The 13,665-nt window shown below is 40.9% G+C and overlaps 1 protein-coding gene across 1 annotated transcript; it reads right to left on the bottom strand.

Annotated features, from left to right (window-relative positions):
- Positions 1–310: 310 nt before the first annotated feature.
- On the bottom strand, positions 311–13,665 carry FSD2 (fibronectin type III and SPRY domain containing 2). Its single transcript, XM_083371021.1, has 12 exons — positions 13,200–13,665; positions 13,011–13,106; positions 11,107–11,340; positions 9,789–9,811; positions 8,606–8,727; positions 7,427–7,591; positions 6,845–6,979; positions 6,130–6,283; positions 4,582–4,715; positions 2,879–3,011; positions 1,701–1,877; positions 311–722 (listed from the first exon to the last, which is right to left on the bottom strand). Exons 1-12 carry the CDS (start codon positions 13,587–13,589, stop codon positions 473–475), a joined length of 2,013 nt encoding a protein of 670 aa, XP_083227147.1. The 5' UTR covers positions 13,590–13,665; the 3' UTR covers positions 311–472.

Genomic DNA, 13,665 nt, shown 5'->3' with positions numbered 1-13,665 from the left:
CAAAGGTTGGGGACCATTGATTTACAGTATAAAGAAAAAATATGTCACATGTTGATCCAAAATGTTTACATTGCATACTAGATGAAAATATTTTCTTAGAATGTGCAGTACCCAAAGTCATTATTTAGCCTAACAGGCTGGGTTTGCAAAGCGAGTCAAACTAGGAAATGAAAAAAACAAACAACTCTCACAACTCATCAGGTTAATTAACATTTGTGTAAATGAAGCTGTTAGGATTCCAGCTGGTCAGATTAAGTGGGCTTTTTTGTGTATAAACAGCAAGAGACACATTTTAAAGTATTCAGCGGCATTTACTTTATGAACAATACGGTCCTGTTTCCCACACTAATCAAATTAATAAATAAATAATACAGTAAGTTTGGGGGGGGGGAAGAAAGAGAAAAGGTTGGGAGGGGGAGGCTGGAAGTGTGCCACATTGCTTATTAAGTGTGCTGCATCTTGCTATCCTGAATCACAAAGCAACTTGTGGAGGTACTGTGATACCATTTCGAATCCTGAGCACACCAATGCCTTTCACCGCAAAACAGGGACACACGAAATCTTGAAAGTTGTTGTGGAAGGTGTACAGATGTTGCATGATCTCAGCATTAAAAAATGAGAGAGTCCCTTCGTCGTAGTCCAGTAAAAGGCCAATCTTCTCAGGAGGAACTGTGATCTTGATGTTGGGCGTTATCCCATCATTGAGAAATTCAAAGACGTGGCTGCATAAGGAAAAAGAGATTTTCACACCAGAAGCTTTAAATCATGGGTATCCAACCTTGGCAACTCTAATAGCCCACAAGGTATCAAATGTCCAGTTGGCAGATTCAGAAAAAGAAACTCCTGGGACATTATTTTACCAAGAGTATAAACTTTACTGAATAAACTATGTTGGCACAGATGAAGCAAAACCAGCTCTGGGTTTTCCGCGCAAAAGCTAGCATAGTTAATTTCCACCTTTCTCTGTGAGCCACTCCCAGTCCATTACGTCCACCAATCACTTCTGTTCATTTTGTTATGGGAAACAGCGAGCCACACTAGGATGTCCGCTCGATGTGTCCTTGGGCTGGAGCACTGTCTCCCGGGAACCAACGATGTTCAGATTCAATCCCCCTCCCCATGCTTGCTCCCTTTTCTTTCTCAAGCTGCAAGCAAAGCGGAATATACTGTAGGTGGAAGTGCAAATCAGTCTTGACACAAGGCTTCCCAGGGAAGGACCTACTACTATAGACCTGTACTCCAAACCTTGAGATGTTCACCAACTTGTTCTCTTTAGGAGAAACTGCATCTGTATATACATATCTGAGCCTCTTTGGCCCCTGAGCTTAAAGTAATTCAGAAGAACTGGATCACAAGGCGACTGTACTATACTTCTATTGTTGAATGCCCTAATCTTTTGTCCTGAGATAAGGGATGATCCTACCTATCATATGGAAGCAGGTCAAGTTATGCCTAATTCGTCAGGCAGAAGGCAAATAATAATAGCCCCTGATTTCTTTTCTTAGGAAGCATCTCTGAAGATGGGTGGGGAAGTGGGGCTCTGCAGCAAAACTCCCAGCATTGTTTGAGTTTATGAGATTTGTAGTCATGGATGGGGCCCTCAGCTGTTTAGGAAATCCACAGAAAGTAAGGGGAAGCTGCAGTATAAAATCTTGCAAGCTGGTTGCAATGGCATCACCAGGGTTAAGATTAAGCTGTACCTGGAGGACGCAATGGTGTGCTTCATGCACCAGGAGGAATGGCTTGCACCCAAGTAATCATCTCTTGGTACATTTTCAAAAGCCACCCCAATGCAATATTCAGTGTTCTCATCAACGTCGACCTCCCAGTAATGTTTTCCTCGGAATGGGATCGGGTATGCCATTACAGCAATGGATCTATCAAAAAAAAGAGAGGGGTGGTGGTGGGTGGGAACATGGGTCAATTTTCAAGACTTCCCCTTTATTGATGGAATTGAGTCATCTTCTGGATTATCTTGTTATCCCCCAATTTGGGCATTAGTTAAGTTGTGGATAAAATGATTGGATTTTTGAGATTTCCAGGGAAGAAATGGCAGAGTGACAATTAAATAAGGAAACCCGGAATATCACAGGAGCTGGACAGGTGCAGCTTGAGATATTGAATGTGGCTATATGCTTGGAGTAGGATTCCCCCCCCCCCCCAATCAAGCAGTCAACTCTCTTCCTTTTGAGAGAGATCCTAAGATCCTAACTTGGGAGCTGCCGTGAAGAAATCCTGCTCTTCAACTCCAAAATAAGGTGAACCTGGAATTGTAGGAGAAGGAGTCTCCTGGAGGTGGAGTCAAAAGAGGAATCAGCATAGAGTCTCTATGTAGCCACAAGAGGAATAAGTCCAATCCCTCTTGAATTCCATTGGCCCTTATCTAGCATCAAGACTGTCCTAACCATTTTTAGTAGATTCTTGTGCCTGATTAGTAAATGCATCAGTTTAATTAGAACTTCACATGTGGTCCTGAACTTTTGTACCTGACAGGAGTTGACCTGGGTAATAAGACAGCCTTCTCAGCTGATCTTGGCCATGAGCCAGAAGGTATTTGGAGAGATGATCTTATATGATCAATTAGGAGTAGCAGCATTGATGTTATTATCCATGATAGTTACTACTTGTTTTATTTAGAATAGATTTATGCTGCCTTTAAACTACAGATGCAATATCTCAAGTCAGAATCAGAACAACAGAAGCAAAGAAACAAAATCCAGCCCCTATGACCGTTGGTCACCTTTTGCTTTCAGCAGTTGCAAGCAGTTTTGCACTGTCCAAAGTGCATTTTCAGAGGTCCTGGGTCCTTTCAAAAGAAAGGAGAGTGAAGCAATAAAATGGGATTAAAGAACACAGACTAGGCATAAAGATCCCAAACCTTGTAAAACTGTCTTCACCAAAGGGTGTGTCACTTGGGGCACTCTTGGTTTTGTGGCAGACCAGTGTCAGCCCATCTTCCAGGATGGACAACGAGGGATGAGCTGTCCTTTCATTGAGGGTAAATACAGTTCCTGTCGGAGAAATGAAATTGTGTTCTAATTATTTAGTGCTTGGACTCGCTTACTACTCCTTGTGCTCAGAAGTTCCCCTTGGAACTTTTGCAGAGTCCCACCGCCCTCCTCCAAACTAACTTTTCCAGCAAAGCTTATTGTGACTAGTCAAGGTATTGCCTTGAAACAGATTGGACTACCTGCAAATTTCTCGGTACTCTCTGAGTTTGTTGGTTTTCTTTTGCAGATATTTCATTACCCAACTGTGTAACATCACCAGTGCTAGAACACCCAGAATAGCAGAAATTAACCCCAAGATCAACACTAGACCAACAATCAAGAAGTAAACAATGCCCCAGTATTAATGCACTGTTGATGCTTCCTAGTTGGGTAATGGAGTGTCTGCAAGAAGACCACCAAGCTCAGAAAGCACCAAGGACCCTGAGTTATAGATATTCTCTTGTATTAGACCAGAGGTCCCCAACCTTTTGGGCACCACGCACCAGTTCCGTGGAGAGAGGTTTTTCCACGGACTGGAGAGTGCGTGGCTTTGTGTGCTGCCTGCATCCCACGGATGGGGCTCTGCTTGTTTGTGCAGACCAGTTGTTGGCCTGTCATGGCTCGGTACCGGTCCACGGATCGGGGGTTGGGAAGCCCTAGATTAGACTACCTCTTAGTCAAAGCATATACATGTAGTCCTTGACCTATGACCACAATTGAGCCCAAAACGTTTTTTGCTAAGTGAGTCAGTGGTTAAGTGAGTTTTGCCTCATTTTACAAACTAGCTTACCACAGTCGTTAAGCAAATCATTGCAGCTGTTAAGCTAGTAACGCGGTTGTTAAGCGAATCTGGCTTCTCCATTGACTTTGCATGTCAGAAGATTACAAAAGGGGATCACGTGACCTCGGGGACACTGCAACCGTCATAAATATGAGCCAGTTGCCAAGCGTGTGAATTTCGATCACCTGACGATGGGGATGTTGCAATGGTCGTAAGTGTGAAAAATGGTCATAAGTCTCCAGTGACATTGTAACTTCGAACCATGTTGTAAGTTGAATATTACCTGCATAAGCCTAATGTCCTCATTGGCTTCTACTTTTTTCTGCTTCCTCTGAGGCATTTCGGGATACTTCCAGACACATAGGAGATGCTATGTAAATTATCAATATTGACTATAACTTGAGCCAACTTAATGCAATGAAGAGTTGGAGGAAGAATATCATCATTCCAGCTGTCACCATCCATTTTTCAGACTACTAAAGAGGGGGGTGGTTTTATTCCAAAATGAATAACGTGTTTTTGGAAGTGGGTGGGCAGGAAATGGAGGTATATGTCAAACTGTTCCCCACTTTGTTGTTTTCCCCCCCTATTTGAACAGCATTTGATTCCCTTCAAAGGGTGCTGAGATACCCTCACAAGCCAGGCAAACTGCTCTTTCCACACAGCATCTCTCGATTTCCCCCCCTCACCTTCTGCTTATTTTTGGAAACGAAGTAAAATCATTTTTAAAAAGCACTGCTGGAAGCAATGCAAAATAGGATGCTACCATTTGCAAAGGGTACCTGCCAAGAGTCCATTCTTACTACCTACCTGTGCTAAGGATAGAAGTTGGCTGACTCCTTTCACTAGATCCTCCTATATTGATGGCCTTCACAAAGAGAAGGTAATTTTGTCTTGGCTCCAGCTGAATCAGTGCCTCACAGTTTGGAATTCCAACAACGGATCTGGGGGTGGGGGAGTGGAAAACATGGTTACGTACAGTCGCTTTTGAAAGGAGGAACAAATTATTTGTGATCCTGGGAACCTCGGAAAGGGTTGAGAAGTAACAGAGAAAGCTACCTCCCAATTCTATTTTGTACCATATTGGAGATCGGAGATTAACATGAAAGAAAGAGCTAAACAAGCTTTACAAGGTATCAGTATGATTACTGGCTCAGTCATAAGCTTGCTAACTGATCATAGCTTTTTTCCACCTGGGAAAATCTACTCCAGTGCACAGCCCACTACGGATGCCTTTGAAAATCTCTATCGGTCGTTTGCCTCCCTGGCTAAGTTGACCATCCTCATGCATAGCAGAAACATCACAGCAATCTTCTGTCTGTGAAATTGCCCAAAGGATTATGAAACTGACCAGAGAAAAACAAAAGTACCAAGGAAATGGTGGGAGGGAGTTAGGAACCCCACCCCCTCCCCAATCTCTGCTTCCTTTGAGAGATTGGCAAATAGGAAATCATTGATTTCTCTTACTAACAGTAGATATGAATGAATATTCTATGTGTGTTTGCAGACAGAAAAGTGAAAGAAAGGAAGAAAGAAAGAAAGAAAGAAAGAAAGAAAGAAAGAAAGAAAGAAAGAAAGAAAGAAAGAAAGAAAGAAAGCAGTTTACAGAGTCAGCCTATTGTCCCCAACAATCTGGGTCCTCATTTTACCAACCTCAGAAGGATGGAAGGATGAGTCAACCTTGAGCCGGTCAGGATTGAACTCCTGGCGGTTGGCAGAATTAGCCTGCAATACTGCATTCTAAGAACTGCACCACAATGAGAAAGAAGGAAGGAAGGAAGGAAGGAAGGAAGGAAGGAAGGAAGGAAGGAAGGAAGGAAGGAAGGAAGGAAGGAAGGAAGGAAGGAAGGAAGGAAAAAAAGGAGGGAGGGAGGGAAGGAAGGAAGGAAGGAAGGAAGGAAGGAAAAAGAGGAAGGAGGGAGGGAGGGAGGGAAGGAGGAAGGAAGGAAGGAAGGAAGGAAGGAAGGAAGGAAGGAAGGAAGGAAGGAAGGAAATGGCCTGGAGCAGTCATTATTTCGTAACAAAAACCATTGAAAAAACCTATTTCATCTATAATTTGGTGTATTCTTCCTGGTCATGCTCTAAACACTCTAGATCTTACATTGTAATGCTGATCCCTATTGGGCAAGTGCAACATTTTGGAAATAACCACAGAAAAGTAGTTCTTGGATTGACGGGGATGAATGTTTCTTTTGAGCTCCCTAGGACCTGCAGTCCCAAAGCTTTCAATAGGGCTGCTTCATAGCCTTGTGCCCAAGTACTGTATGATTCTACTAAAAAGATCCAGAGTATCACTGAAAATGACCATGAAGTCATGATAGGGTAGAATAGGTGCATATCAAACCCTGTGCAACTTACTCAGTGAGAATGTCTCCTCCATCTCCACCAGCCATCTTAGATAATTCAACAGTGTAGGATTCCACTGGATTAATATTTCCACATTCCCATTGCACCAATGCAGCATTTTCACAACTCTGAATCACCTTCTCTTTGATAACAGGTGGCAAAGGAGCTAAAAACACACACCATACAGGAGTCCTCTGAAGCACTGACAAACGAAAGCTGTTTTTTGTTGAGTGAAAATTTAGTCTACTTACTAGCAAAGGCTCAGATCACTAATAAAATATTTCTAGGTTACCTTTCCAGCTGGGAAGAGAATTCAAGGCAACCAACAACTCAAAACACATCCTAAAATGACTTAATTAAAAATTTAGTAAATTCAGTTTAAAAGCTAGATATTGATTTAAACTTCTTCCCCACCATTTGACATAACTAAAGACAGACAACTGTAGAGGACATAGATCATTTTTATTATATAATTAAGGTGAAACTTTTTTTTAAAAAAAAATAAACTATTAGTTAACAAATTAAATAGCATGACTTTTTGCGAAATATTTTTTATCTAAAGTCAGCACCATCTGGATAAACCTTCAAGTATTGGATTGTGATCTTAATCTCTCTCCCACAGTTTAGAAAAAAATATGAGCTTTGGGTAGCCTGGTCCCCACTTTGCATAGGTCAATAAAAAGTTATTGTTTTCCTAAATCAAAACATAACATGAAAAGCCATTTACCTGTCATATACACGGCTCTTTCGCTCGCTGAGCTGACCCCAGCTCTGTTTACTGCTTTTACCCAAAATTCATATTGTGTGTTAGGCACCAGTTGAGCGACTGTGCAGTAGCTTTCTTTCACATTTAGCTCAAACTCTGCAATGGGAAAGTACAAAAAATTAAGGGGTTCTTTGAAATTGGCACAGATTCTTAAGTAACAGCTTATTTCATTCTGGAATAACAGCATATTATGTTGCAGTCTTTCTTTTTCTAAACTAGGCTTGGACCGAACAAGCCACAAATTGCGTGTAGCTCCTGGATAGACAATTTGCTAATTTCCAGAGCTCACATTCTAAAGATTTAAGGGCCTGGGGGCAAAATAACAAGTAAAATATATTAAACCTCCACTAACTACTAGAGCAATCAGGATGCTGATCAGAAAAGCAGCAGATAAAATCACAATAAAATCAGCAGGTTGCCAGCATGGAAATGCCACCTCCATTTCTGTCTTTGCAGATCTACCTCAAGGCAAATGACGTCATTAAGAGTTTAGTCAGAGACATTTTTTTTTCATTCTACCTGATCTGGCTTTGGTCTCTTTACCTTCTTGCTCTGTACTTGATGTGTCATTGCTCACTCGCTTGTAATAGAGTTGGTAGCTTTCCACAATATCGTCTGAGAAAAAGCTCCAGCAAATTTTCACAGACGTCCCAGTAGCTGAATTGGGATCCTGAGCGTTCATCACTGGTGCACAAGGGGGTGTAGAGACTGAAATCAGAAAGGGAGAAATCTCTTTTAAGATTTGCAGAAAAGGACAGGAAACTAGACTTGCGCATTTGCTCACTGGTGAAAACTGCTATGCACCAGGAAGGGATTTAACTGAGAGGATTTCTACCAATGTCCATATTACTTCCATGACCCTCTGTGAGACACACATTTTGAGCGAGAAATCGTATTAGCTACATTTGTCACAAACAAACAAATTCCATGTGTGTGTAACCAGACTTGGCCAAATAAAGCATTCTCTTCTCTTCTCTTCTCTTCTCTTCTCTTCTCTTCTCTTCTCTTCTCTTCTCTTCTCTTCTCTTCTCTTCTCTTCTCTTCTCTTCTCTTCTCCTCTCCTCTCCTCTCCTCTCCTCTCCTCCTCTATTCCCTACCCTACCCTACCGTACTCTATTTTACTCTACTCTACTATTTTATTATGTTTCATCCAACTTCAGTGTCTATTAACTCAAATTACTATTTTTTTCTTGTCTTGACCAGACCTACTTGATTTTTCTTGACCAAGTCTACTTTTTGCTTGACCAAAATTACTTGATTAACCCAGACTACTTTTTGGAGTGTGGCTTCCAGCACATCATCCAAGGCCTACCATGAACAGATGTTTTAGATGAAACATGTTGCACATTCCGGACATGTCTTCTTCATTTCCTTCCCTGATAGAGTTTTGAAGCCAGCTGAGGACATGGAAGTTTCATTTATGAGGCTTTCTTCTTTTTAACTTTCTGCAAATTGATGGATTGTCCAGATCTGCTGATATGCTGAGAATGATATAAGCCTTGGATGTATGAAGTTGGAGCAACTCTACTATAAATTCTCCAGGAGTCTCTCAAGCAGAAGAAAGTCCTCCAAATATATAAAGATATATATATTTGCATCTGTTTTTTCACTGGAGAGGTTTGAGTAGTCTAAATTATGCATTGAAAGCATATCGTCTAGGAAATAAAGTCACCTCCTTCCAACTCAACCTACTGATTGTCTGTGGTATCCTAATGGACTTACTTGGGGAAAAGCTAACGGACTTCAACAGTTCCTGAATGTCTGAGAAATCAATGACTCTGTCTTCAAACTCTTCTGGAGTTGAGAGATCTACACTCACATCCTTTTTCAAGAAGGTGTGCACTCTGAAAATGCCACAAAAATCAGCGTGAGATGGCTCGTGTTAAGATTTATGCTGCTACAAAACATTTCTACTATATTATAGACGGAACGCATGGGCCGCACCCTTCTATTCTATATGGAATCCATTTACAAAAGAAATATTCATAGTAGACAGTATTAAAAGCCCAAATTAAATTAAATATGATCATTAAGAACCTCAGACTTCCAAGTAATGTAATTTTAAAAAAAAAGTAGTTCAAGGATACAGGCAAGTTCAAATAAGACAGTGTTTCCTAGCATATTGCTGGAAAGGACCCTGGAGGTCTTCTAGTCCAACCCCCTGGGAGTTGAAGTCCACGAGTCATAAAAGAGCCAAGGTTGCCTACCCTTGCCCTAAACCATTTCAGACAAGTGGCTGTCAATTCTGTCTTTCCTTTTCCCATAGAAGCTGTACTGTTTTAATCTGTTGTTGACCACTTCATCCTGAACGGTTAGTCTTCCACAATTACAAGTAAGCAAGTTTCTGGTTTCTGTTTAAAAGATTATAGGGAAAAGTTAGGCAAATCTCCACAGCACCAGGGTCCGTCACCATCAAGATCACCGTGTGGGATATGCCCATTTGCTCAGCGAGTTTCAATACTGACATCCATGGTAATTTTAAAACATATGTAAGGCTGATATGGAGTTAATAATCCCAGTAGTAAATGTTTGAAAACTGGGAAACATTCTGCTTGTTGAGCCTCATGGCAAGCCTGACACCAGCATACTTGAATTTATTTGCTAATTTATGTAACCCCCCTACCCCATATCAATAGATCTCAGAATGCTATGTAATTATTAACAGAAATTAAAAACAATATAGATCACAGGAAAATGGAAAGCCAGCTGCTTGTCACTGAAATGAAAGCCAAATTAGTACCAAATCAGACTAAGAGAAGTATTTCGATAATTTTATATAGGTAAAATTATATCTATTGCTCTCAAGAGTAGTTTACTGAGTAAACTAGCATTAAGGCCAAATTTAACACTGTGGTAGGATGACTACAGAAAGGAAAGCTCTTAAAAATTCATATTTCAGTATTACCTGTGAATTGTTGCAACTGCAGTCTGTTGAAGAAAGAGAGATTGGTGATCCCACTAATATGTTACATATGCACAGAGACATATGCATACACACACACAAACACACTTGTAATAATGATGCACTGACTTTTTTCTCCAAGATGCGTGATTAAAATTGCTATATTATTTTCATGGCAAAAGCCTAGGCATGATTCCTCAAAAGTATATCCTGATATGTCTAACCAAGTAATTGCATTAGAGAATTGAAATCACAAAGCAGAGATTGAAATAATGTCTTCATAAATGCCACGAGTCATCTGATAAAATGGCAGAATATATCTCTAGCAATACAAACCCAGAGGAGGTAAAATAAAATGCCATCTCAGAAGACCACTGCAAACAGCACGGTATAATTTGAATAGAGTAGAGTAGAGTAGAGTAGAGTAGAGTAGAGTAGAGTAGAGTAGAATAGAATAGAATAGAATAGAATAGAATAGAATAGAATAGAATAGAATAGAATAGAATAGAATAGAATAGAATAGAATAGGAGCTGGAAGGGTCCTTAGAGATCTTCTAGTCCAGCGCCCTGCTCAAGCAGTAGAATACCATCTCAGACAAGTGACTATCTAGCCTCTTCTTAAAAACCTCCAGTGATGGAATGCCCATGATTTCTGGAGGCAAGCTGTTTCACTGGTAGATTGTCCTTAATGTCAGGAAGTTTCTCCTTAGTTCCAGGTTGCTTCTCTCTTTGATCAGTTTCCAAATTTAAGAAAGACAAAATAATAGCCCTTTTAGTAGAGAATCCAGAACTGTGATTGTTACAGAGACCCACTGGTTTAGGTCAGGTGCTCTGGGTCACTCTGACCATAACTGTGGTTGTAAATCAAGAACTACCTGTACAACATAAGCTCATACTTGACCAGGCTTAGATGCAACACTATATACGCTTTGGATCTACAGTGGTACCTCGGTATTCATTGGTTCTGGGAGGGGTGATGAGTACCAAAAGCGATGAGTACCAAACAATTTTTCCTCCACAAAGAATAATGTAGCTAGACAAGTTCTAACTTGTGTGTTGAATACCAAACAAACGATAAGTACCAGGACAAAATTTTCACATCAAAATTTGTTGAGTACTCAATTTGATGAGTTTCAAAGCTGTTGGATGCCAAGGTACCACTGTACGTTCATTCTTGTAACTGAACTTTCTTTTTTGCCCAAACAAGTGTATTCCTAACACCACCAATGTTATCTTATGTGCTTCCTTTTCAGTAAACCCAAAAGCAATTTGTTTTGAGACTGAAGGACCCAGTTTGTCATGGGTTCTTTCTCTCCTATACCTTGATGGCTTCCACTTTTTTTTCACCCTGGTCAAGGTTTTCGATGGTTTCCATGAGATCTTTGCAAGTATCCAGGTTTTCTCCACAGTCGACCAATTGTTTGTACAAAGCTTCCAGCTTTTCTTTCTTCTCCTCCCCCAAAGCCTGCATATTTTCTTCATAGCGTTGCTCAAGGATCTGTATTATGTCCTCGTAATGCTTCTCAATGTTCTGCTGCTGCCTGGTAAAATTTTCCTGGAAGAAAAATATATATATATATACACATACACACTTTTATTTATATAACACCAATTTAACCCTCCTGGATTCCTGCAAAGAATCCATGGAACTCTGCTAAATTCTAGAAATTAGAAAATGCTGGATTGCCAGAGAAATATTAGAGCACTGTTTCTCAACCTTGGCCATTTTAAGATGTGAGGACTTCAACTCCCAGAATTCCCCAGCCACCCAGGAATTCTGGGTGTTGATGTCCATCTTAAAGTGGCCAAGGTTGAGAAGCACTGTATTAGAGGATTATTAAAAGGATATCTAAAGGTAGGAATTACCAAACAGTCATCCAGAGATTTAATGACGATTGGAGCTATGGCAATGACACTCAAATATATCCGGCTAGATTAGAGAAGTCTCTAGGCTGTACTCATTAAAGTCCCTTTTTATAGTCCTGTAGTAGTCCCTATTAGGGATGTGGTGGCTCAGTGGGTTAGGACGCTGAGCCTGTCGATCAGAAGGTTGGCAGTTTGGCGGGTCGAATCCCGAGTGCCGCGTAGCAGAGTGAGCGCCTGTTACTCGTCCCAGCTTCTGCCAACCTAGCAGTTCGAAAGCACGTAAAAATGCAAGTAGAAAAATAGGGACCACTACGGTGGGAAGGTAACAGCGTTCCGTGCGCCTTTGGCGTCTGGTCATGCCGGCCACATGACCACGGAGACGTCCTCGGACAAGCGCTGGCTCTTCGGCTTTGAAACGGAGATGAGCACCGGCCCCTAGAGTCGGAAACAACTAGCACGCATGTGCGGGGGAACCTTTACCTTTACCTTAGTAGTCCCTATTTGGGATAATATATTGAAAATATTACTTTCACCAAAATAGTTTTTCATTTGGATAGTTTTCCATTTGATTTTGTCTGGCTCCAGTTTCTGATTATACGCACAAATCTACCAGAAGTAAGATGCTGTCATGGCAAGTAAGGAGCCAATTATATCTTAATAAAATATTTAATAACAATATTTAAAAAGGGTACAGATTCCTGCTACCAGGTAGGAATAAAGGTGTAAAGAGGTATTAACAGAACAGGACAGCAACTTGGGATTCCTGGAGCTTACGATATTTTTCCTATTTACTACGTGTTTATTAGTTTATCAAAGTATAAAAGAGAAAGAGAGATTTTAAAAAGTAATAGAAAACTTGGGGGGAGGAGGGAAAAAGAGAAAATATGGAGTAAAAGAGAAAAAGAACAAAAAAAAGCACCGACTTCCAACTCTCTTTAGCATAGTTGAAGATAACATTACAACCTCAACTTTTTACTTTTATACACTCTATATTAGCCATTTCTATAGCAACAAGCCTATCTAATCAGCAAAAACAAAAATCAAAGTTTCTTTTTTTTCTCCATTGCAAGCACAAATCCAGAAGCAATTTCCAAATGCAATTACTGTATGTATATTCTCTTCTTTGGACAAAGGCATCAATTTAACCATCTCTGCTTCTCCTTGTGACATTTTGACCTGTGATGGCAAATGACAGATTTTGAACAGTTAAGTCTTAGATCTCTGTCTTGCTAAGAAACAAACCATAACACCTTCTTCTTTATCCGTGCATGAGATGGCAAGAGGCTGATGGACCTCTAAGGTGGACCTTCCTTTCCAGTTCACTTAGAACCATGAACTTAGCTCCTGAGAGCATCTTACCTCTACAGTAATAAAAATTTCCTCCAAGTGACTAGCAAAACTCTCCAGGTGAGCGATTTGATCTTCCAACCGGCCAATGTTTTTCTGAAGCTCATCCTTTCAAAACAAAACGTGGTTAGGTATCTTGCAATATTGCCTTAGCCAAATGTTTCCTGCTTCCCAACCAGGATCGGCTTACAGCGTCCTCACCTTTGCGATTACCACCACCGCCGCAAGAGACATGACTTCGTGCTCTTGATGTTTATTACACTTGCCATTAAAGTCTGTCACTGGAACACAGCAAGTAATACAATATAGTTCTTTCCCTTGGAAGGACTGTCTGCTTTCATCCTTATCCTCAAGAACATTATTGTCACCCTTGTCATTCTCTTCTCTCCCATCGTCTGTGAGTTGTTGATCCTGACGCTCCACATGACGTGCGCGTTGCTGCTCTACATCTTGGGTGGCCCTGTTTTCACACACAGACAGATCTCGCCTTCTAAATGGTTCCTCGGGAAAGAAATCTTCAAGGGAATCATAAAGTTCCAAGTGATAAACTCTGGGACTGTCCAGCTCGTTCTTTTTCAATGGAGAGTCCATTGTGGAGAAAGAATATTGGACACCAAGTCAACAGGCCAAGAAAAGGCCTTGCGGGCTGCCTGCCACCTTTCTGCTA

This window comes from Vipera ursinii (assembly GCF_947247035.1).
Source record: "Vipera ursinii genome assembly, chromosome: 11".
Classification (NCBI taxonomy): domain Eukaryota; kingdom Metazoa; phylum Chordata; class Lepidosauria; order Squamata; family Viperidae; genus Vipera; species Vipera ursinii.
Note: the sequence above shows the minus strand (reverse complement) of the source record. Positions and strands in the feature narration are given on the sequence as shown.